General features: G+C 46.3%; 1 protein-coding gene across 1 annotated transcript in view; it reads right to left on the bottom strand.

Moving 5' to 3' along the window:
- Nucleotides 1–290: 290 nt before the first annotated feature.
- Nucleotides 291–24,550, bottom strand: part of LRP4 (LDL receptor related protein 4) — an 81,775-nt gene continuing 57,515 nt past the window's right edge. The window contains exons 9-38 of the mRNA XM_034062340.1: nt 23,560–23,685; nt 23,018–23,152; nt 22,725–22,850; nt 21,013–21,243; nt 20,554–20,710; nt 19,981–20,198; nt 19,477–19,653; nt 18,822–18,944; nt 17,910–18,118; nt 17,226–17,307; nt 16,475–16,580; nt 15,257–15,458; nt 14,745–14,934; nt 14,361–14,492; nt 13,568–13,708; nt 13,123–13,209; nt 12,750–12,921; nt 12,504–12,666; nt 12,039–12,264; nt 10,372–10,675; nt 9,824–10,042; nt 9,375–9,509; nt 9,096–9,204; nt 8,632–8,776; nt 8,030–8,143; nt 7,675–7,792; nt 6,645–6,712; nt 5,946–6,033; nt 5,369–5,510; nt 291–3,655 (exon numbers count right to left, since the gene is read on the bottom strand). Coding sequence (XP_033918231.1) covers nt 3,320–3,655; nt 5,369–5,510; nt 5,946–6,033; nt 6,645–6,712; nt 7,675–7,792; nt 8,030–8,143; nt 8,632–8,776; nt 9,096–9,204; nt 9,375–9,509; nt 9,824–10,042; nt 10,372–10,675; nt 12,039–12,264; nt 12,504–12,666; nt 12,750–12,921; nt 13,123–13,209; nt 13,568–13,708; nt 14,361–14,492; nt 14,745–14,934; nt 15,257–15,458; nt 16,475–16,580; nt 17,226–17,307; nt 17,910–18,118; nt 18,822–18,944; nt 19,477–19,653; nt 19,981–20,198; nt 20,554–20,710; nt 21,013–21,243; nt 22,725–22,850; nt 23,018–23,152; nt 23,560–23,685 — 4,781 coding nt within the window. The 3' untranslated portion in view covers nt 291–3,319. The remainder of the gene's footprint in view (nt 3,656–5,368; nt 5,511–5,945; nt 6,034–6,644; nt 6,713–7,674; nt 7,793–8,029; nt 8,144–8,631; nt 8,777–9,095; nt 9,205–9,374; nt 9,510–9,823; nt 10,043–10,371; nt 10,676–12,038; nt 12,265–12,503; nt 12,667–12,749; nt 12,922–13,122; nt 13,210–13,567; nt 13,709–14,360; nt 14,493–14,744; nt 14,935–15,256; nt 15,459–16,474; nt 16,581–17,225; nt 17,308–17,909; nt 18,119–18,821; nt 18,945–19,476; nt 19,654–19,980; nt 20,199–20,553; nt 20,711–21,012; nt 21,244–22,724; nt 22,851–23,017; nt 23,153–23,559; nt 23,686–24,550) is intronic.

Below are 24,550 nucleotides of genomic sequence, written 5' to 3'. Positions count from 1 at the left end.
CTTTCCAAGAAGAGGAACATCCTCTTCTGCTGTTGCTATGTTAAAAATGAAAACAAACCAGAGAGGTGTTGTGTGTGCACAGGAATATGCTGAAGTGCATGAGTGTGGATATTTGGTCCTTGCTTCAAAGCTGTAGTGGCAGAAGACATGTGTGTTACAATCAGATTATCAAAGAACCCAGGTCTGTTCCTAACTTCTTGCTCCTCTGAAACAAAGCTGAGGTTCTGTGAGGTATGGGAGCACCTCTTTCAACGGAAAGTCAAAATAACATGCACGATTCACAACCAAAAGCCAGTCAAAATGGTTAAGAAAAGCTAAATTTATATTAAATTATCATCAACCCCTAAAATACTGAACACAGTGGTTAAATAACTCCAGAAAGTCCAATGTCTCCAGTGAGTAACGTTAAAACCATTACACAGGAACACACAGAAATCACTGACGTTAGCTCGGACAGACAGGAGAGAGGTTTGCTTTTTACATAGTAAATCAGTGCTCAAGAGATCATCCCCCAGTAGCCCTTCTACATTCTTAACATCCTAAGTGCAACAAGGGACTTCTCTTCCCTGGAACAGGGAACCATGATGCACCCCATAGGCAGCATCTCACTGGGGCTGTCTCTAGGAGAAAGAAAACTCATTTCTGCTCACCTCACTGGTAGAGGAGAGGCTGTGGGACATGTTGCTCCTTTTCACCACAATCGTTTGAGGGAGGGAGCAGAGAGCAGTTACAAATGGTTGTTAGGCTGGAGTGTGAAAGGTCCCTCTTAAGAAACAGCAGAGATATATGAAGGTGGAGATCACAAGCACCATAAGCTGTTGGAAAAACTGACTGGGTTTTCCTTTCCCTTCTGCACTTGAGACTCAGACAGCATTTATTGTGACACAGTCTGACTGAACCTCAAGTGAAAGGTTCGGGCATATGTTTCCCTTCAGCCCTGTCCCACACTCACCAAAAGCCATTGGGGAAAACCAAATGCACCCCAAACCCCAAAGAAACCCTGCTCTCCTAGAAACCAGAGCCTTCCTTTCCCTATCCAGCCATTCACTCTCAGCTCTGATGCCCCTGCCCCTACATGTGTGTCACGGTTTTGACAAAGACAACGTGGTTTCTGTTAATATTGATTCTTCTGCCTATGCTTGAGCCCTCTGGTGTTGTCCCTGCTTGAGGCAGCTCAGACAGCACAGTCTAGGTCAGTAACACACACTCCTGTCTCAGTTCCCAGTCGAGTCCACATCTCAATCCAAAAGTGCCTCTGCCCAACAAAACCAATGCTTCCCAGGCTGGAGTCAATCAAATAAATAATTAAATAACAATCTAATTAAAAAAAAGTCCTCTGGGAATAGGGAAGAGCCCCACATTAACACAGGGAAATTTCTAAGCCTCAGCCCCAGTTCATCTTCCACAGGAATATACACCAGTCAGCCCAATGGTGCAGTTACAGTTTCAAGCCACCTTAGAGCCAGGTCAAAGCTGCAACCTTCCCCTTCCTGCAGAGCTGTAAAAGTACAGCCAAACCCACTGGCAGCTGTGGTGGTTTTCAGGGTAGCAGGGCTGTTAGTACATAAACAGGGTTAAAGCAGGGTAGGATGGATTTGCTTTTCTTCTACCATCCGGACAAATACTGCATGGGAGATGCGCCTTCCCCGCACCTCTGAGCCATAACCCTAGTGTGCTTTGCTCCTTTTACACCCCAGGTGGGAATGTATTTGACCTCTTTCCAGGAAATAAAGAGGTTAGAGTCTGCTGTGAGAAAATCTTCACTGGAAAGTTCTGCTTCCAAGCATCTGGCTTAACACTTCCTGTTTTACCATAATAGTGACTGGAGGGGTTAATATAAATCTCAGTTTTGAAGAAGCATCAAGAGATAATTTCTCTATCTGCTTTTCTCCCTTCTGGACAAGCAGATGATGAGAAGTCAGGAGAGTGTGAAAAGGTGGCAATAGTCCCTGGGAGCCCCACCTCCAGATGCTGCTGGGGTGCAACTGCAAGGGTAGGATTACACCTCCCAGAGGGTGAAGGCTGTGGAGGCCAAAGAACAACTGAAGCTCTTGCAGCTGATGGGAGAAATGCCTTTGCAAGGAGAGCTATTTAGTGGTAACAGAAGAGCTTAAAGTGCAATTCTATCTGATAAACAGTTATTTAAAATGGCCCTTGCAGCTCCCTGATTATTGTCTCCTATTCTAGGTCAAATGGGCTCAGCGTAGTAATAAAGCAGTTCCTCACTGTCAGCACTGAGGGTTCCCCTGGGAAAGACTCGACCTAGGAATTCTCTTTTTTCCCCTTATTACAATAATCTAAGGTCCTAAAGACCAAGAGAATTGGGTCCTTGCAGCATTAGGACTAGTGGGGACTTAGCAAGTTTTCTTCTTCATTTTTAGTGTATCAGTTATGCAAAGACAAGAGTAGAAATTAGGTCTTGCTGAGATCCATTTCTTCCCATTAGCTCTGCAGAACTAAGAACAATACCAATCTCTGCTTTGCTTAAGTTCAGCTTAAGTTCAGAGTGCTCTAAGTTCAGCACTCCAATACCCACAGGGAGCAGTTCTGAAAGAGCCATTTGCTGTCTCTTGTATTTCCAGAGTAGAAACATGTTTTAACAGGAAAGGGGAGAACAGGAGCAGTGTCCACTGCCAGCAACAGACACAGAGCTCCAATCTGAAGCATTCCCTAAAGTTTTTACTAGCAGATGGGAAAGTAAGCAGTGAAGTTCTCATGAAGCAAATCATGGCAACTGTGGTCACCCTCTTTATGCCCTTTAAAGGTGACCTGATGCTGTGTCAGTGTTCCCTTGAGCCCCGAAGTATACCTCATCTATTCCAAGACTCCTCTCAAGTCAGAAACCCCTCAACACAAAGCCTCAAAGTGCTGGAACACTAGTGGAACTAGTGGAACCAGGGGTACTTCTGCAACCAGGAGCTAGCAATGAGGCAGCTCTGTTCTCTTCATGGGCATTGACTGTGAGCTGGACGGCACACGACTCGCAGGTTGCCAGAGAACACAATCTGAGCCAGATTCAGGCCAGAGGAGTCACTGCAGAAGTTAACGTGGCAGCTTCCAGGAAAGGGGAAACATAAATAAACCACAGACAGTGAGACTGAGCCAAAAGGGTCTCTGGGTTCCAACCCACCCATCCTCCCTCTCCAACCACAACAGCAGAGCTGCCCAAGCTCCTTGCTGAAAGGCAGTCACAGTCTCTGGGCCCCTTGCAAGAGGAGCTGGTCTCTGTGCCCTTCCTTGCCTAGCAGGCAGAGTCTTGTCTGGTTTGTGCAGAGCAGAGGCTGAGGAGGGTACGAGCATTCCCAAAGTCACGTGTACTTTAGACCTCGCTCTCGGTGGAGGGCTTGCGTTGGTGTTTCCAGCCTGTGTCTGGGAGCGAGCCCCGCCGCTCTGGAGTTGCTGCTGCTGTGTTAACACTGCTGCATTCAGACTGTTCCTCCTGTAGCAGCTGCTCAGTTTCGGTGTCATCCAGTGAGCCAGAACTAGCCTGGATAGAGACCGTGTCCGTCTTCATGCAGACGTGGTCCCGCAGAATCCCTCCTCGGGAGCTCCGAATCTGCTTAAGGTCATCCCACTCGGAATCATCACTGGATAAAAGGCATATCCCCTCCACAATCTTGATCTTCTCCTTGGTGTAGCTGTGGTCAGGACCAGTCTAGGGAGCAGACAGATGAATGAAACAATACATGTATGGAAAAAACATGGCAAAGAGCAAAGCAGAGCTAGGATGTAGACAGTGAAGCAGACAAAAGGTTGGACCTCCATGAAAACAGCCACTACGGCTTGGACTATCACAGTGGCAGAATCCATTCTAAGCTTCCCATCAGTTCTTCACCACCTGCAGACAAGTCCTCCCTGCAAGAGCTCTCATTCCAAACTCCAGGAGCCTTCAAATCATGGAAGGGGAATGAGGATGAGCTGGTTCTTCTAATTCAACTATATCTATTCCCAAACAGCAGGGGAAAAGAACAACCCTGAGCCTAAAAATTAAGGGGAAAAAAAAACCCCAACAAAATGGGAAGCAGGAAAAACCAGACTTCATGCTAAGAGTAGGCAGGGAATCAGTTCTAGGTTTGCAATATCTTTATATCTGAGTCATTCCAGATTTGCCTCTCAGGAAAGCACAGCTGGAATACCGCTGTTGCATCTGAGTCTCACAGTGATACAGGGCAAGGAGATTATAGGGAAACAACAAAAATGATCAGAGGCTAAAGGGCCCACACTGAGATTGAAGATGCTCACTGACAAACAGGGAGCATTAGAACATCTGATCTATTCCTGAGGAGAAAGTGGATGAGGAAATATGCATCTGGGTACTATCTAGGAGCAGCAGAGAAAAGTGAAAAGAATTTTGATTGCCAGATAAATAAACCCAAGTTATCCCTAGTAAATAAAGACTAAAATGGCAGGAAAGTTTGGGAAATCTATTGGACAGTACCTCTGGAAAAATAAAAGCAGGGAAAACTCTCCTCTCTATAAGTCTTGCTGTGATCCCTGCTCAAGGAACTAAGTGATCTACCAGATCATTATGAATAGTCCTACAGAAATTATCTTTTCCAAATCTCACACACTGAGTATGAGTGGCCAAAGCCACAGAAAATTACCTACACTTTCTTGACAGACAGTAGAGCTGAGACATAAAAGCAGGGGAGAAAACAAGAAGGAACAATTAGTATGGGACAGTGCTTGAGCCACACAACAGAGCTTGAGTGAGGGAGGCAGGATCAAACACAGAGTAGTGATACCTGATGTGAGGATGTGGACGGAAATCAGAAGAGGGAAGATGAGAAGCTATCTGAGTGATAGGAAAGCTTCTGAGGAGAAAACAGAGGAGAAATGAAGTGCTGCAAGGTATCATATCAAACCCTCTCCATCCTGTCCAGGGCAGATGTCTGCAGGGCCTTTAAAATGCTTCATTAAGTAAGGGCTCCAGTTTTCTCCCTATCCCACCCCTTCTAGGCAGTGCATAGCCAGGAGCCATGTTCTTGTTACCAAAGCCCTTCTAGCTGCCTGGTTCCCTGGTGACTTTCCAAAGCAACCTTGGTGCAACAGTCACCAACTCAGACTGTGTCCAGGGAAGTCAATTCCCTTTGACTCCTGGTACTTTGAGGAGCAGCACCCAATGCAAATGAAATATAAGACACTGTGGAAGCTTGGAAGAAGCAGAGTGCTGAAGACAGGTCTAATTCACTGCAGCTCAGTGGGGAAGTGCTGCTGGGTCATCTCCATAGAAATCTGAGCAATTCACGCCAGCTGTCCACCTACATCCTAAAAGTCAATGCTGACAAGCTGCAACACTCACAAAGGCCAGTAATACTCAACAGCAGCTTGAACTGGGCTCCTGTGTCCTTAGCAGCAAAACTCTTACCTCTTTCTTATAGCACAACTGGTTGTACATGGTTGGTTTGGGAACTGCTTCAATCTTCACCTCTTGGGTAGACGTCCGATATGAGGGATTACTGTAGGTGAGGTTCCCCAGGCCAGGGTCCGTGAACTTGGATTTATTATGCCTAGAGGAAGAGAGATGTCAGGAAAGACACTGCCAGGATCCAAACCTCCTAAGTGTTCGGTGAAAGCTCCAGCAATCTTCACTGTCCCTCAGAGAGGGAATGCTGACTTCACCTGGCTCTTCAGCTACCAGTATAGCACCGCCATGTAACCACAAAAGCTGTACTGGCAGTAACTGGTGAAGCTATCTGTGAATTGTCTCACATCCCTGTCCATGACTCATGAGGTCTCTACAGAAAACATAGCCATTAAGGCTGCAAATATTAGAGCTGTGTGCCCTGCACAGCACTGAAACCTTGCAAATCAAATCATTAAACACTGCTTCCAATGGGGAACAAAGGTATTGTAAATTACAGATTACATGCTTTCAGGAGCTTTCTTCTCCTACAACCCTAGATTTTACTGTTGGCTAAGAAAGGGGGAAAAAGTTCACTTACCTATATATAATTAAAGCAGCAATAAGCAGCAAAATAAACAGGATGCTGAGAAGACCTCCAATGATGTAGCTGACATGCAGTCCTTCTCCTGAAAAGTGAACAGCAAAGGTAATATACCCACTCTCCTCCACTTCCACTGGATAACACTGACCTTGGTGTATCACCTAATACAGGGATTTTATACCCTACAGAAGTATGTAAAGTAAAATGTCAGCACACCAAGGTTCAGCAGAGGGTTTGGCTTCAGATGAAACCAAACATATAACCCTTCCTCCCAGCCAGGCTCCAGCAGACCAAGGAGCATCAAGATGTTTGTAATGTAGCTGGATAACGATGAGTTAGACCCCTTTGCCGAGAGGTTACTCCTGCAGTGGGAAATAATTACTCTAGTCGGCCATCCTCAGCCAAACACAAATGGTAAGGAAGAGTATCATTAATGGGAAGAGCCCAGTGAACGAGGTATGAAATGAAGGAAAACTATTCTTCAAATCAAAGTGTGCTTTGGAAAACTCCCCACAGAGGCTAATGAATGTTTATGACCAGTGTTCATCCTTAGGCACACTTTGGTCTGCTCAGAGGACATTGGAATAATTCAAGTCTGAATTCTGAAATCTCAGTTTCAGACACTATGGACTGGAAGGCCATGGACACATCTGGAGGAAAACCCTGGTGGAAAAGGGTTAAAGAAAAGGAACTCACCCATGGTCGCCAGCACTGCCTCATTGGCGTGGGTACACAAGCCTCGCCTAGCATCTTTGTCAGAGCAGCTGAAGGACAGAAGGACAGTTAGTTACTGGAAGTGCCATCAACAGTATAGAAGAAACCAAAGGACAGGATGGGACTGGCTAGCACTGATATTCCTTCTGTTTCCAGTTCAACAATGGAAGCCTTCCTTTCTCCTCTTCAGTATTCTGTATCCAGAGGAGAGGGGACCATATATACGGGGGGTGGTGGTGGGGATATATATATCAGTTATAGGTCTCCAATATCTTTATATGCAGGTCATTCTAGATTGGCCTCTCAGGTACACAGGTGTATACATACATGAGAGCACAGATTTCAGCATCAGTGCTGCAGCAAAAATCATACCATCCTAATGTCAGCACAAAGATCTTTCTGTCCAATGCATCATAGCCAGCAAAGCAGAAGCTTTGCCCTGTAAATAACCCAGCCAGAACTTCCTTTGTTTTCCTGGGCAGTAGGAATAGCAGGCTGCAGAGAATTTACAGAAGGTCTCTTAACTACCTGTATTGTAACTTAAATGTTAGAGCTTCAAAGGTTCTGTTCTGCCCCAAACAAGTTATTCCTTTGGGATCAGAGCAGAACCACTTCCTCAGGCATCTGAGTCAGGTTTGAGTTCTCCCAGTAAATGAAATGAACAGACTCCCTCCTCCTCCTTTCAGAAATAAGTTGTCAAAATTAGGAGTTAAAAAAATCTATCAGCTGAATTACACGGTCTCAGGAGGATTTTAACACTTCAGCACAGTCAGCCTAGACACACATTTCAATAGAACAGACAGAAAAATCTCTGCACTTCTTTCTTCTTTCCAGCTCAACAGTGTTCTGCATTCTTTATCAAAATGGTTTTCCCATCAGGAATGTGAGGCCTGGAGCTCTTTTGGCTAGGGACAGGTATTATCTGGATGATGACAACCAGAGGGGGCTTATATGTTGCACATTGTACAAGCTGACTTTCACACCCCAATTCCAAGGGAACAAGAGCACTTACTTTCCTTCCACTGCAGGCGTGAGAGGTTTGGTTGTTGAGGTACCTATTCTGCCAGGTGGTGTCTGACTTCTCTCTCTCACACTGGTGGGTTCAGGACCAAAGGGCACCGCACCAGGAACTAGAACAGAGAAAAATAACCAGAACCTCAACTTTGTAGTACAGACAAACAAGTCTAGTAAGCTATATATTGTTTCTGAAGTGGCCCAGATGAGCAGCTTTTTCATCTCAAACCCAGTCTGTCAGCAGAAAAGACAGAAGGCTTTATTGCTCACAACCCCCTTGCTTCCAATATATGAAGTTTTATACACTGGAGAGCTTTGGAAGTTACTGTCCCCATGACACTCAGTAAACTCACTGGTAGAACAGGGCCGCCCATCAGGCTCATCCGGACACGCACAGACAAAGTCAGAAGCTCTGGCGAAGCAGAGGTGGGTGCAGCCTCCATTGTTCACTCCACAAGCATTAGAACCTGGAAGGAACAAGTGATTTGCTAAATACGTTGCATTGACCAAGTAGGAGCTCAGAGTAACAACTCTTTTTCCTGCTCAGCCAGAGATACTTTCTAGCACATGCTATTCATCTGACTGTTAAGAAAGTGATGACAATAGTCAGACACTAGTAGGATTAAGGCAGTCTTGAAAGGAACGCACTGGAAATCATCAGACAGGAAGCCAGTCAGCACAGCTGCAGAGACTAAAACCCAAAAGGCTCACATTCTTCTGTTTTAACACAATGTCAGATGAGCAACACAGAAAGTGACATTGCTAATCAAAGCTGTAACAGAACACCATTAAGAAGTACTTGACTGAAATGTCATAGGCAGACACGGAATGTGCACAGGGAAAATGCATTAACAGTCTAAGAAAGGATTCTGTCTTGACACCTACAGTAGCACAGTTGTTAGACATCCTTCTGTCTGCAATTAGCATTTGCCTGAATCAAGGTACTCCTATTTACCTGTCTGTCTCTGAGGGGAAACCACAATGATATCCATCAGTCCCTCCACATTGGCCAGGACTGTCTCTTTGTTCCGCCCTGAATATTTGTCCACTCTCTGGATAGATTTGGTTTGCCAGTCAGTCCAGTATATCCACCTATCCTGCTGCTCAGGGAGATAGCAAAGAAAAATCACAGCCATTAGCATGGGTAGCCACAAAGACACAAGACATCCATAAAAAACCATCCCAGTGGCAGAAGGCCCCAAGGCCTTCTCAACCCCTTCCCCTTTTACCATAAAGAAAATGACTGTCTACACCCCACAGGAGTTCAGACAAACTTCCTTTGTTAGCTCCACAGAAGAGTGAAGTATGTCCCCTCAGCTATCTTGGTTTCCCCAGACTGTATCAGTTCCCTGTCCCCAAGCTCCACTGTCCAAACTCATCAACACAGCAGGAAGAACAGTGGCAGCAGGAAAATCTTACCTGTGTCAGAGCAAACGGATGTGACACTTGGCTGACCAACACTTGCCGTAGCTTCCCATGGAGATCACAACTCTCTATGCGATCAAGATGCGCATCCACCCAGTAAATCCTGGAGGAACATGGAAGGAGGTGAGCTTCCATCTATACAAACCCTTTTCACTTTTTTGTCAAGATGGATCAGACAAAAAGCAAACCCAAACCCACAATGCTACTCATAAGCCAAGCTAAAAAACTTCCTTACATCCCTTAACCCTATGAAAACAGAAGACAATCTTTCACCTCCTGGTGTCATAATCCAAAGTCAATCCATTGGGCCACCCTAGGTCAGTGTTAATCAGGATTTTACGTTCAGAGCCATCCAAGTTTGCCCGTTCAATTTTAGCAATGTGACCCCAATCTGTCCAGAAGAGATACCTGAAGAGATAAAATGCAAGTGTAAAAAGAAAAGACCACTTCACTTAGCCTAAGGGAAGTTTTAGTTATGAATTAAACTGCCATTAACTGATTCTTCAGGTTCAAAGAAGATCATGTGGCCTGTAGCTTGCTTTTTCCAGCTACCTGCCCAACCTTCAAATTCAGTGTTTGCTTGATTACATCTGTCACTGAGAGCCAGCCCCTTGCTGGTACCTGCAGATCCAAATGGCACATCTCTCCTTCATCCCACAACTCCCTCTTCAATCTACCTCTGCACAGCCCTTTTCCCTGCCCCACCAGTACCCCATACTTACCCCTTCTTGGGAAAGACAGCAATGGCTCGGGGCTCATCCAGGCTGTTATTGATCAGCACTTTCCTGGAGCTTCCATCCAGTCTAGCTACTTCTATGGTATTGCGTCCTGTGTCTGTCCAGTAGAGGTTCCTGGCAACCCAGTCCACTGCCAGGCCATCTGTAGTCTTCAGACCCTGGCCAATAACAGTTTCCATGTTGCTGCCATTCAGATCAGACCGCCTGGATGGAAATCAAATGACAAATGGTAGTGAGGAATGGGTATCTCCCACTCCTCCATGTGTGATCCCCAACAACCACAGGGCCCCCTAATACTGCTACCTCCCAAACACCTTTTCTCCCCAGTAGTCTCCAGCAGGTTAAATACACCTTCAGCATTCGGTTCAGCGATACACATGATGCTGTGTACCAAAGACAAGGTGTAAGCACTGGCAGACTGCCATCATCTCAGTCTCCCCAGCTTACTGGCACACTTTACAGCTCACTGTGGCACAACTAGCACAGGCAGCTGGGTAACTTGGGTGCTGGCCAAGCAGATGACAGGCACCCACCTGATGACATCAAGAAATACATCTGTGTAGTAAATCTTGCCATCCACACTGTCATAGTCCAGAGAAATGACGTTATTCAGCTCAGGAACAGGGATGTGCACATCTGTGTGGTCACTGGTATCCAGAGAGATGCGACGGATGGAAGCACGGCTGGAGAAAAGTAGGTAGGTCTCTGGAGAAGAGTCACACGTCTGCTCATCTCTCTTCAGCTGGATGCCAGTGGGGCAGGCACAGGAGAAGCCAGTGGGGTGAGGCAAGCAAAGGTGGGAGCAGCCACCATTACGAACTCCGCATTTATTGAAGCCTTTGGAAACAGGGAAAGTTTAATGATCCCCCGGAGCAAAGGTTTATTTTAAAGGCTATATACATGCACAACTTGCTGGTAGCTGAGTTTATCCTAACCATCCCAGCCATGCTACAGCCCTTCATACAGAGACTGCCTCCTTCCCCTCCAATATTCATGGTGGATATGGGCACAGCTGGTCAAGGTGAACAGGAAACCATAGTAGGGGGAGCATTAGAAGCAAAATCTTGACCTGCATTCCTTGCTAATCACAGCTTTCCCATATAAAAAGGAGCAATCAAATGCTGATAGATTCACCCAACTGCAGTTTAGCTTTATTATTGCTGCAAATGGTAATGCTGACAGAAAGATCCAACCCTGTGGGGAAGCAGCGTGACAATGCACCAGAGGCCAGGCTGACAAAGAAGCTTCTGTTTCAACTTAGCTCACACAGTGGCAAGTAAACAAAGGCATCAGAGAAGCCTGCTCAAAGTGCCTGACATATTAGGGTCATATCTTCTTCATTTTAATTGAAAAACCCCCAACATCTATTTACTAGGAGGGGATAAACCCAGAAGAGAGGTGCAGGGAGTGGGAAGAAGACAGCAGGGACATGATGGCTTGAGTTTTGGTTAGCTTTAAGCTATATTGTAAAGTTATACTGTCAAGGGTGATGTTCTGCTGTTAGGAGCCACAGGAGAAGCAGCACAGAGTTTTCTGTAGAAGTATGCATTGGGGAAATTCCACCAAAATGAAGCCACAGCACAAAGCAACTCCCACTGACAAGGAAGGAGGCAAGAAGGGGTCGTACAGGATCCCCAGACAGTAACATAAGGAATCTGACTCTTGGCACAGTATAATTGGAGAGCATGATGTATATTATGAACAACTAAAGAAGCAGAGATTTTGTAGAGGGAAGTGGCAGATGGGAAGATGAAGCCTTCAATGGTTGGAAAAAAGAGACTAGAACTTGAAATCAGGTTTAAACTAGCATAAGAGGAATCAGTGCCTTTTGCAGTTAAAAAAGGGAAACCGTCCAATGCCAGTAAACTCTGATGAAGCCTAATAGGGCATGACTCATTCAGTCCTCCTAAGAAAGTGGCTCTGCTGTGCGTGAGGTTGTCAGTGCAGCTCAGTGAAGGAAATGAGATGAAGGGGGGAAAAGACATGCAGTAATAAGCAAACATCAGACCTATGGAGCTGGATAAACAGGGAGAAGTGCAAGAATAGTTAAACAAGAGGAAAGAAGAGAAGAAAAGCTGATTTTTGAGCAGCTACTCTATCACTCGTGCTTTACACCAAACAGCTCTCTTCAGTGACAGCTCTAAGGGCTACCCTAGTTACCACAGACACCCACTGGCTTGGAAGCAGCAGAGAAACTCACCCAGGGGCCGTGTCCTGTCAACAGCTTGAATGTCCATGAGGCCAGGCAGGTTTGCCCTCACCAAGATGACATTGGCACCAGTGTCCTTGTCAGCCCTGTGAATGCTGCGAGTTTGCCAGTCAGTCCAGTAGATGTAAGAGTCCAGCAAAGTGAGGCCATAGGGATGTTGCACTGGGGACAGCAAGGTGTGGCGGTTGGCACCATTGAGATCTGCAGCCTCAATCCGCTAAAGAAAGAAGTAAAACATCAGCTCCATAATCAAAACACTGATCCTCTTGCTAGCTGTTACTAGGTTGAGTGGGAAACAGAGGCTAAACAAGTGATGTGACTCAAGTACACCCTCCCCATACACTCAGAAGAGCTTACGTTCCCTTTGTTCTTATAATAGCTTGCTCAAGAGCTTTAAAACAGCCTCCAGGCTACCAAAGACCCAATAACAAACCCTGCTTAAGAACAGAATCGGACCTCAGTGTGTGCATCAGCCCAGAGCAGCTGGGATCCAGCTTTATCCACTGCCAGTCCATTAGGCCAGCCCAGGTTGTTGCTGATCAACACCACACGTCCAGAGCCATCCATTCCAGAGCGTTCCAGCTTGGCGTTCTCACCCCAGTCTGTCCAGTACATATACCTGGGGAAAAGCCAGCAACTATTATGGAAACAGAAGTCAAAAGTCCTGTTCTAATCCCTAGATAGCCTCTTGACAACACTGACCCCATCTCATGGTACAAAGCTATTGCCCGGGGGCTGTCCAGGTTCTGCCAGACCAAGACTTTCCTCATGGAGCCATCGAGGTTGCCCACTTCAATCCGGTTTGTTCCTGTATCTGTCCAATACATCTTCCTGCCAATAGCATCTACAGCCAGCCCATCTGTAGTCAACAGACCTGAGAAAACAGAAAGGTATATTGGTATCTTCCCACCTTAGTCAGGAGTTCTTGTGTTCTCCTTGTGCCCTTCATAAGGCAGTTGCTTTAGTTTTGCTTGCCCTTCCACTGAAGACTTAAAGATTATCCTAGCAGGGTACCACAGAACCACTCTTTTCATGCTGCATGGAGGCAAGAGGCTCCCAGTCCAAACTCTCTTACCTGTAGTGATGACGTCCTCAAACTGTGAGCCATCAAGGGCAGCCCGGCTGATTTTCCGCAGTGTGCTGTCTGACCAGTAAACCTTTCCTGGGTGGAAGGAGAAAAACTTCTAAGAAGCCCACAACAAAACCAAACCAAACCCCAACAACCAAGCAGTTAACTCCTTAAAAACCAGATCCAGGTCTAACTACCAGCTAGCACCATTCAAAATAGAAATATCATCAGCATAAGACTATTAAGTTACGAGTGATAGTTAGATGATAGCTAGTATTTTCCTATCTGGACATTCCTTTCCTGACTGGAAATATCTGCAACACATACAAGATAAAAACCTACACAAATTTACAACCTACAGTAAGATTTGCACCTGGGTCTTTATTCAGATGTTTAGATATGAAGTCACTTGTTGCCTTTCAAACAATCAGATACATTAAGAAGTTCAGACCTTCACGAGGATCCACTCCAATTGCAATGGTGTTCTTCATGGTGACATTGACAGAGACAACAACATCTGCAAAGTAGGGAATATCCAGAGACACCATGCGGATGTCAGTCCTTCTGGCAAAGATCAGAAAGCTGGTCATTCCTGCAGAGAGGGGAAAATGGACAGGTATCAGTGAGGAACAAGTTCAGCCAACTGCAGGCATCCTCAGTTGAACATTCTGAAGGTGACATCCACTTCAGATGAAAAGGGAAGTCTCAGACACACCTCAGCTTATGGGGACTCCAGGTACAAAAGCTTTACTGAGTGTTACTGAAAGCTTCTTTACATCCAAGTTAAAAACGAGTGAACTCATGGAAGTTACTTCTGCTCATATGGAAATGGGAATTAGAAGTCTTTTTTTTCAGGCTAAGGAAAAAAAGTGGATGGCCTGAAGCCAAGTGCTTTCCTCAAACAGGGTCCATGGCAGGAATGTGTACAGACCTTAAAACAGAATATAGCACCTTGTAGATAAAAAAGAATCCCCCTCAAGACAGAGGCACAAGTATAGGGAAAAATGTGACATCTGCTTTAGCTGCCCAGCATAACTTCAAGACATATTTGTTCTGCATCAATCCAGTATCAGTAAGTTCCTTCATAGTAATTCTAACTCAAATCAAAGGTACAGGAATCAAATGGATTTTCCAGGGGATAAAGCAGATAAGCGCATCAAAGTGAACTCTGTTCTCTAACAAGACAGGAACAAAAGGTAGCTGTGATACAAAACTACAGTGAGAACCCTACAGAGAGGACTAACCTGGGGAGCAGGTCTTGCCATCAGACTGCAGGTTGATCCCAGTAGGGCAGGTACAGCTGTAACCTTTTGGAAGAGGTGCCAAGAGGCACAGGTGACTGCAGCCTCCATTGCCAACTTCACACGCTGTATGTACTACAGGAAAGAGGATGAGAAATCCATAAGCCAGTAGCACAAGCACAAAAAAGGGGTGTAACAGCTACAGAAATGCATTCTAGAATGACCTTAAATACCAAGCAAAGAGTTATTCTCATGCTCTCATATTCCACCCACAGACTTAAGACACTGATGGCTGACAGACAGGTCAGCTCCTTGCAGGAGAGCTGTGCCATATACCAGAGCCTGAGCAAGCTCTCAGCTCAGTGTGGCTTGGGGCGAGCTCTGTACCTGATGGCCTATGCCGGTGGAAAACATGAATATCCATAAGATTCTCCAGATTGTCCTGCAGCGTTTCCCGAGCCTGCCCAGTCCTTCTATCTGCGCTCTGGATGCTTTTGGCCTGCCAGTCTGTCCAGTAGATTCTCTCGCCATAAAGAGTAAGTCCAAAGGGGTGAGGCAGATTGCTCCCAATCAGCACCTGGTCAGATTACCCCCAACCCCCAAAGAAACATTACTAAGAAGTCACTAAGGGGAAAAGGCTTCCCTTGTCCCCTCTCAACATCATAATGCACAGTCACAGCAAATGGAGAGTGATGGGGGAACATCAGCCCTCAAAAGGAGGTTCCCCTCAAACAGAGTTTGCATGAGGAGCTCTTCTCTCCCAGTGAAAGCAGCCCAGCATGTCTTAATTTGGAGATTTCACTTTCAACTGGAGAAAGAGGCAGGGGCCAGCAGCACTCTGTGCTCAAGGACTTACACCTTAGGCTCCCAGACACCCTCCTCAGAAATGGCTCCCTTACCTTCCTGTTGCTTCCATCCAGACCAGCATACTCGATGGTCTTCATGCCTGCATCTGCCCAGTACAACCGCTGTGACTCATAGTCAATGGCCAGGCCGTTAGGCCATGTTAGGTTGGAGGAAATGATCACCAGGCGGTTTGAGGCATCCATACCAGCACGTTCAATCTTGGGGCTGGCTCCCCAGTCAGTCCAGTACATGAACCTGAACACAAGCCCAGACAGAAGTGAGTGCCCACATTCCTTCACTGCCACTACAGCCAGGCAGTGCTAGAGAAGCAAAGGAGCCTGGTGCCTTCAGGCCCTAGTAGGAAGCAGCACTGGGTTAACACTGTCCTTATGTTCAGCCTTGGGTTCTTGTACCTAAGGATCATACTCAAATTTATATATCTCCTACTGCCCATGGGCTGGCCTAATTACAATACGGAGGAAAAAGTTCAAGATAATAGTTCAAGCTCTACAAATTAGCCAATTATTTACCAGTCTCCACTATTAGCTCTTTATACTCTTGCTGGTCTTCCAGTGATCCGTTCAAGGAATGAATAGCACACCTTTATTCAATACCTTCAGCATTTTTAAGGCAATGGCTGGAAAGCTTTTTCCTATTCACCCTATCCCCAGCTCCACAAGGTTTTATGATTCAGAAGCAAAATCTGTTACTGAAACCATTTGTTTCTGTTGCTTGGGTTTGCTGTTCACAGCACAGCTGATCCCTCAATACTCTGAAAGAGTGTTTTGAAGCCAAGAGGCCACAACTGTGCTTGACATCAACAGTAATTCACCCCATGGCATGGGGGTTGGAACTAGATGATCTTAAGGTCCTTTCCAACCCTAAGTATTCTATGAGGATATCCTTCTGGCTGAACTCTGGTTGATAAGCAGAGAGCCTGAACACAAATCCAACACAGATGTGAAATAAAGAAAGAGAAAGGATCTACACGGCCTCATTCTCAACAGGTTTTGTACCACATCTTTAGCTATTATGTCCCCAGAACAAGCAAATGAAAACTCCAGCCAGCTCCTGCAAGCTCTACAACATAACAAGAAATTATTCCTGCTTATCTTGTTCCACTAGCATCCAAAATCAGGTCTCTAATTTCAGTCTTTGGCAGGATGGAGAACAATGGCATCACAGAAAGACAATTGCACAAACAGAAAGAGCCTGAACTTGTTTAGACATGCAAGAATTGCCATGTCATTCCAGAAGAAAGAATCTCTCACCCTCCAACAGGATCCACCACAATATCTCTTGGTCTGTCTAGGTTCTCCCATATCAGAACAGTTCTCATGGTCCCATCTGTGTTGGAGACTTCTATCCGATCTGTTCCTACAAAAGTCCAGAAAGAGAATAAGAGATCAAAGTTCTTGTGATTCCAGAGGTCTAAGGCACAAACCATCCCTATAACAATGCATTTTTTTTTTCTCCATCCATCTGTTCATAGGTGGAAGATAAGTAAGAAATGTGGCTCAAAGCATCACCTACCATTAGACCTCTCAAGTAACCCCTGTGGCTATCACTGATGCAGAGTCCTGTATGAATGTAAACCAGCTCTTTCCTAAGCCTCAAGGTGTCTACGTGGGCATGAGAGAACAGCTAAAAAAGAATCACCCCCTTAGATCTATCTGAACTATGACTTCCCAGCAGGGCCCATCCTCCAAATAGTAGCTGCTGCACCCCAAGATACACTGTTGAAAGACAGGTAAATGCACAGAAAGAAAAATGCAAGACAACAGTTGTGCTTGACTTCTACTATAAGCCCTTCTACAGAATTAGTACCGGGGATACTGCAAAAAAGAATTAAACAAAGGATTCCACCTCAACTCCCACTTTGTTAGAAGCACACGAACCCCTCCATTTTTTGCTAGACAGAAACATACAAACTTCAAATGACACAGAACTAGCCAGCTGACTTCCAGTTTTCATCACTAATAAGGAAGACAGAAGCCTAGGGAAAGCAGAGGATCCCAGTACCTGCATCAGTCCAGTACAGCTTGTTGGTGACCCAGTCTATTGCCAGTCCAGCTGGACTTTCCAGGCTGGTGTCCACTACGACCTAAATAAAAACAAGAAAGCAAAAGTGCTTAGTGAGATTAGACCTTAAGGAATAAGCCCCTGGCCAATGTGTCACCATTCACTAACAATGCTAACTTCCAGAAAGGCAAAAGCCCAAGCAAACCAATGCCATACAAGAGAGTATTAAGGACTCAGAAGTTCAAATTAGTCTTATATTTGGAGAAACATCTATTTTTCAAGTCTGTTCAAACTGCAGCTCCAGACTTTCAACTCTTTCCCCCTGTGGCACATTAGCCTAAGGACATGCGCAAGAAGCATTCCCAAGGAGCATGGCTTTTGTTCCAAATGTAGTACATAACAGATAATTTAATACTTCTTCCTTTCAGATTTTAGGGCTACAACAAAGGAATTGAGAACAGCTCACAACTGCAACATGCTTTGTGTCCCAATTCAAGGTTTGCCATACCAGGAACATGTACCAAACTTGGTTTATGAAGTGTTCAGTGACCTCAGGGCTGTTCTGAGCCAGAACTAGGCAAACTAATGAAGCTCCTTAGAAGAGCAGTGTATCTCAGTGCCTTCACAGCTGATGCTCAAGGAGTTTCATGGCTAGATGACCTCCACACATAGTTAACACTGTACCTCCTGGCTGGATCCATCCCATTTTGCTCTGCTGATTGAGTCGGTGCTAACGTCTGTCCAGTAGACATAGTCATCCTTTGAGTCCCAGTCTAGAGCCACAGCGCTGCGAACATCAGCAAGGGGAATGACATCATCTGACAGGTCATCTGTGTCAAAGCTGATCCGACGGATGTCCATCCTTCGGGCAAAAAGCAGGAACTTGTCAAGACCTGATCAAAGGTCGAAAGGTCTTCTTTTAATTTCTCTAAGTTCAACAACACAGTGATAGATACAGACAATTCCCTGCTATAGCCAACCTTAACCACTTCCATTACCTCTCACTGGCAGGTCACAGCCCAGGATATTACTGGTAGCAAAACATCACTGGGTGGCATAGGCAGGGGTGGGGACAGAGTGGTAGGGGGTTGTTGTTTCTTGGGGATAGCCTATGGTGGGGAAACAAAGTCAACCAAGGAATGGCTCCGACCTCCCTCAAATCAAACAGCCATTTGAGAATAGCTCGTAAGAATCTAGGAGACAGTTGGCCTAATTCTTCCACATGGCTGCAAACTGAGAGGGACTGTGGCAATTAAGAGGACTGGACTTTTTGTTCATCACTGACACAGCTCCTATGAGCATTTTAGGGAGAGAATCAGCTGTGACAAGTAGAGTAGCACCAATAGCAGTCCTGAAATAAGGATGCAAAGATGGAGCTTCTCTGTATCCCCACCCATCAAGCTTAGTGAGGGCTTGCAGAACAGAGAATGTATCAAGAAGGTGAAGCATCCTCTGGTGGGGCCCTTAATACTATTAACTCAGTCTCTCCAGCTGCACCTCCTTGGAAACAACTTGTGCTGGCTTTTACTCCCCTTGCCAACCCTCTGCCACCCTCTGAACATCCGAGCATGCAGGCTGTGGTCCCACCTCACTTACTCTGGGCGCAGGCATGGCTGCTGGTCTTGCGGAAGCCCGTGGGGCAGGCGCAGGTGTAACCCTTGCTGCTCGGCAGGCAGAGGTGAGTACAGCCCCCGTTGTTGGCCCCGCAACGGTTTCTCCCTGCTCAAGTAGCCAAAGACAAAAACAACCACGCATAAAGCAAAGAGTAAAGCGTATAGACACCAACCAAAGTGGCAAGACCCTGTAATTTGTCTACCCAGAAGTTACTGAGATTAAGGAAACATAAACTAAATCAGTAACTCCATTTGTAGGGCTCAACTTTAAAATAAAGCATTTAACTCAATTCCCTTCTAGATTATGGCAACTGAAAAGGAATAAAGGAGGTGTCAGTCATTACTACTGCCCATTTGCTGTTTATTCCTCCTCCCAAAACGGTTCTTAGATAAAGAGGCCACGTTTGCTACTGAAAAGTCTCCCCTTCCATGTGGCAGCAGAGGGAGCTGTGGTAACACCTAACACCAGGTTAGCAGGGCTAAACTGCCACACGGAGCAAGCTCTGCACCAGCTCTGGACAGAGGTGGTGGCTGTGTATATGCTGGATTCAGGCCTGCCATCTCCCTGTTTTACAGGGTGCTGGGTGACAGCAGGTCTTCTAGCAGCTAAAATAGGTCTCTACCTTCTCTGCAGTTACCTGCTGGCTGGCGCTGAGGATGCAGTGTGTGGATGTCCATAGGGAAGTGCAGTTTGTTGCGGATGATCTCCTGGTTCTTGCCTGTGAATTTGTTGGCACTGTTGATGCTCTTGGTATGCCAGTCTGTCCAGTATAGACTGTCCTCAAACACAGTGATAGCAAATGGGTGTGGGAGGCCTGTAACAGACATCCAACACAAGGATATAATCAGGTCCAACAGGACTCAGGCTAGCAGGGAGATGAGGGAATGTTCTTTCCTCTGCTCCTTGGGCCTTGCCACAGTCAACCTGCATAACCCACCTTACACTAATACAACAGACAACTTCTCTCTCTTATCCACTAAACACCACGTAGCAAACCCCACCCCCAGTGGTAACAGAATTCATCCCACAGTGAAAGGAGACAAGTACAGAAGCAGAAGCCAGTGGCTCAAACGCAGAGTACCATTGTGCTACTCTGTCTTTACTACAGAGAGCACTCCCTGTACAAAGCTCTGTTACTTACCCTGGCTAATAACAGCCTTCCTATTCCGCCCATCGAGGTCAGCCCTCTCAATGACATGATGCTTGGCATCCACCCAGTACATTCGATGTCCTGCATAGTCAATGGTCAGCCCATTGGGCCAGAAGAGGTGCGTATCCGCAATGATGCGTCGATTAGAGCCATCCATGTTGGAATACTCAATGCGGGGAGTGTTGCCCCAGTCAGTCCAGTAGATAGTGCTGGAGGAGGCAGGGAGAGACAGGCTTTAAAACTCACGTCCCATATACTGCACCCACCATCACTCCCTATCAGTGTAAAACATCAGTTCTGTGATCTCGAGCATGAGACTGGGTTGCAGCCATAGGAGAAGTGGTGTCAGTCAATATGGTAACACCCAGCGCTTTCACTCTGGTGAAACATGAAAGGCTCAAAACAGGGTTAAGGCTCTGAAAGCCTCAGCATTGTCAGGTTCCCCAAACTGACAATATCAAATGAAGGCTTGAGCCCAGAGCCTGTGATCAGAGATGGGGTTTTCGATGCTCACCTGGAAGCATCTACATTGAGTGCTCACTGGAGTCCTGTGCTTTCACTCACCCCTCCATAGGATGTAGAGCAATTGCTCGCGGCTTCTCCAGGTTCTGCCACAATAGCACTTTCCTGTGAGTCCCATCCAAGTTTGCTACTTCAATTCGAGATGTCCCAGAGTCTGTCCAGTACAATTTGTCATGGATCCAGTCAATAGCAAGTCCACCTATCTCCAGGGGAGAATTAAGAGCAGAATGAAACCAGGAGCAGGATTTGCTCAGAAGAATAGCTCCCACTCCCTCTCAGCCTCATAAGAGGCTCAATTCAATCCTCCTGTCTCTTCCCCCATCAGCCAAGATTAACTCTATGGGGACAGTGATCTAACCCCCATTCCATCCAGCCTCTCCCCTTGCTCAGGGAGATGTACTCCACTTTGAATGCTGGGTACCCACTTTTCTCCACTCACCCACCCATGCTCTCACATCATGCTCAGCCCTCAGGCTTTTGCCTTTTTTTGTGGTGACGCACCTGGGCTCTCCAGCCCTGTGGAAACCACCTCCTCCACATTGCTCCCATTCAGATTGGCCCTCATGATGCGATCCAGAGTGACATCAGACCAGAACACCAGCTCCTTGCTGTGGTGGAAGTCAAGGGCAATGGCATTTTCCAGGTTGTTCAGGAGCAGGGTGTACTCTGAGCGATGAGGCAGCACTTGTCGGATATCAATTCGATTGGCAAAGAGTAGCACTGGCTCTGGCCCTGGGAACACATGGGAAGCCAGCATTAGAGTACTTGTATAGGGTTCTGCCCAACATTCCCTCTGCACCAAGTCCTGGAACATAGTTATGTGGTACTAGCAGGAAGAAATCAGCTCCCAAGTCTAAAACACTTCAGAGAGCTGTTTTCCCATCCTCAACACACAGTCTTAACTCAAAGGTGAGCAGTTCCAAACCTTTTGGCAAACATTCACTCAGCAAGAAGCAATCATTCTCACCTCACCTCAGCCTCTGTAACCATACCACTAGGCAGCCACTTGGCAGCTGGTTTATAGTTTCCTTTTCCTGTATCTATCACTTGGCCATACAAACACACAAGCTTTACCACATCTTCTACCACAGACAAGATACAGTTAAAATCTGCCTCAGACAGAGATAAACTCAGCAGGTAATTCCACTGCAGAGGGAAAAAACCCAAAACAACTACACAACCAAAAAAACCCCAGTGTCAACATCCTCCAAGGAGGACATGGACCTGTTAGCCGCAAAAACGATCAGTGGGCTCTGGAGCACCTCTTGTATGAACACAGGCTGAGAGAGCTGGGCTTGTTCAGCACAGGGGAGCCCTTATTGCAGCTTGCAGTGCCTAAAGGGGATGAAAAGAAACCTGGAGAGGGACTTTTTGCAAGGGCATGTAGGGACAGAACAAGGGGGAATGGCTTTAAGCTGCCAGAGGGGAGAACTGGGTTAGATATTAGGAAAAAATTTGTTATTATGAGGGTGCTGAGGCACTAGCACAGGGTGCCCAGAGAAGCTGTGGCTGCCCCATCCCTGGCAGTGTTCAAGGCCAGGTTGGACACAGGGGCTTGGAGCAACCTACTCTAGTGGAAGATGTCCCTGCCTGTGGCAGGGGACTGGGACTGGATGAGCTTTAAGGCCCCTTCCAACCCAAACTGTTCTTGATTTCTTATGGATTTCATTAGCAGAATTCATACTGAAATCTTAATTCTTTAAATGGAATTTCTAATTTCTCGGCTCCCACATTTAGAGGAGCTGAGGAATAAAATTAAACAAGTGTATAAATGCCCTTAAAATCATCAGATGTGCATTCAGCAGCCACTCACAGCATTCAGGACTGGTGACCAGGATCAAGGGTCAAACCACAAGGAGGTGTGATAAAACCTCACTGACCGGAAAGGTTAAGACACATCTTGAACAGAGACAGAGGCACGAGGCTGGTTTTGTCCCAGGATCTGGGTTACCAAGAATGACAATGGACTAGGAAAAGGCAGCAAGGGCTGTCCTGCTGGCAGAGAAAGAAGTATCTTTCCTTGATCAAAATCACATAGCTTTCATGGGTATTCTCCAACAACCTGGCCATACCTAAATACAAATCCAGGTACTTCCCTATCCTCACATGTTGGCTTGGTGAACAGCACATTGCTGGCAGTGAAACATTAGAGACAAAATAATGAGAGCTGGACCAACACACACACCCCAGAAAAAGGTTGAACTCCTCTTTACCTAGAGCTTTGCAGCTACGCTTGTCAGGCCGCAGCTCGTAGCCTTGTTCACACCAGCACTGGAAGCCTCCTTCACTGTTGGTACAGCCTTGGCTGCAGTAGCCTTCCTCAGCACATTCATTCACATCTGCATGTTACAGACAAAGGGAGAAGGTTACCACTGGATCATCAACAACCAGGCAATGTCACCGACAGCTTGCTTCTGCTTTCATGCTCTGATTTGCACCCTATCATAACCATCAACTCCAAGCACATCAAAGCAGCAGGGAGGAAGTTGCTGCTCCAAAACCCCACCTTGGCACGATCGACCATCTTCCAGGAGCCTGTAACCTGTGTGGCAGGTGCACTGCACCATCCCTCGTACCATCTGGCACTTCTGAGCACAGCCACCGTTGTTGATGTTGCAGTTCTCCTCCCCTGTTCGTGGACCTGTGAATGGAACAGGTGAAGATAACTGAGCTGAAACCACAAGGCAGCTGCTTGTGTCCTCAACTGTTAGGCACCAGTCACCCTTCAGAACAGGCTGAGCAAGAGTGGGAGGGCGCAGGCTATGCTGGAAGCTGCCTCTTTGCAGTCAGAGCTCTCCCCTGCGTGCCACAACTAAAGGGGACAGACAACAGGGACAAACTTTGACACCCAAGATCTTTGCCCCATTATTCCTTGTCTGCAGTATGTAATTGGCAAAACCACCAAGCCCTTTTTCCCCAGTCTTCATCTCTCTCCCACTGTCACAGCACAGGCTTTCTTCCTTACACATACCCTTCAGCAGCACCAGATAGACTCCCACACATCACACTGCTTTCATTTACGTTTAAGACTGCACTCAGAGGACTTACGGCAGTTCTGATGTGGGCTCTCATCACTGCCATCCCCACAATCATTTGCTCCATTGCACAGCTTCCTCTGGCCAATGCAACGCCCGTTCCCACATAGGAACTGGTCTGGGGCACACTGAGGGGTTCCTGCAATAGAAGAAAAGGAAAGTAAGCACATCACCCTTTACCCATTGAATAACAGTCATGATGAAGAAAAGAATACAGAATATTTTCTAAGAGTTATTAAAATCTCTGTATATGAGCACAAATCCATGGCTTTCTCTTTCTTTGGATTCAGTTCATCTCACACTCCTTACTGCTCCTTTATGCTGATTTGGAGGCCTGCAAACTCCCCTCCAGACTGACCCCACTGTTGTTTACTGGGAAGTTTAGCTATTTAGTTTCTCTCAGAATGACTGGAAGGCTCTGGCTTAGCTCCCTTTGCTTCCAGATTCCATGCCCCAACTCAGCATGTGCAAGAGAGGAGTCAGTTCCTCAATTTAATCATCTGATACGTCAGCCAGCATAGCTATGGATCTTAAATCTGCCTAGGAATAATCTTGTCCAGCCCTAACTGCACTGTGATGGACTTGGAATGAGATTTACAAGCATCCTTGATATCTGAGCTCAGGCAACAGGATTTCACACATAAACTACACTCTTCTGCTGTTGGCAGGGAGACTCTACAGGATTCTTGTAAGTAAAGTAATACTGTTTGGAGGGACTTTGCCCATCCAACTGCTTTTTCAGCAGTAACTGCACTGTCCTGTTGCCTCTTACTTCTTGTACCTCTTAAGATGACTCAGTTAGTGGTTTCCAAATCATCACCCTCTGATAATCCCAGGAAGACAACAGGACAATAGAGTTGTCAGCAAAGAAACAATGAGATTGGCAAACTGCCTGTAAGCAGCATGGAAAAGGGCAGTTGTGAGATTAACGAGTACAACTAAGAACTAACAGACACACCAAACATAAAACCAAATCACATGCAGATTCACTAATCAGAGCACAG

This window comes from Melopsittacus undulatus, chromosome 4, assembly GCF_012275295.1.
Source record: "Melopsittacus undulatus isolate bMelUnd1 chromosome 4, bMelUnd1.mat.Z, whole genome shotgun sequence".
Classification (NCBI taxonomy): domain Eukaryota; kingdom Metazoa; phylum Chordata; class Aves; order Psittaciformes; family Psittaculidae; genus Melopsittacus; species Melopsittacus undulatus.
The sequence above is the reverse complement of the archived record's forward strand: the minus strand, read 5'-3'. Positions and strand labels throughout refer to the sequence as shown.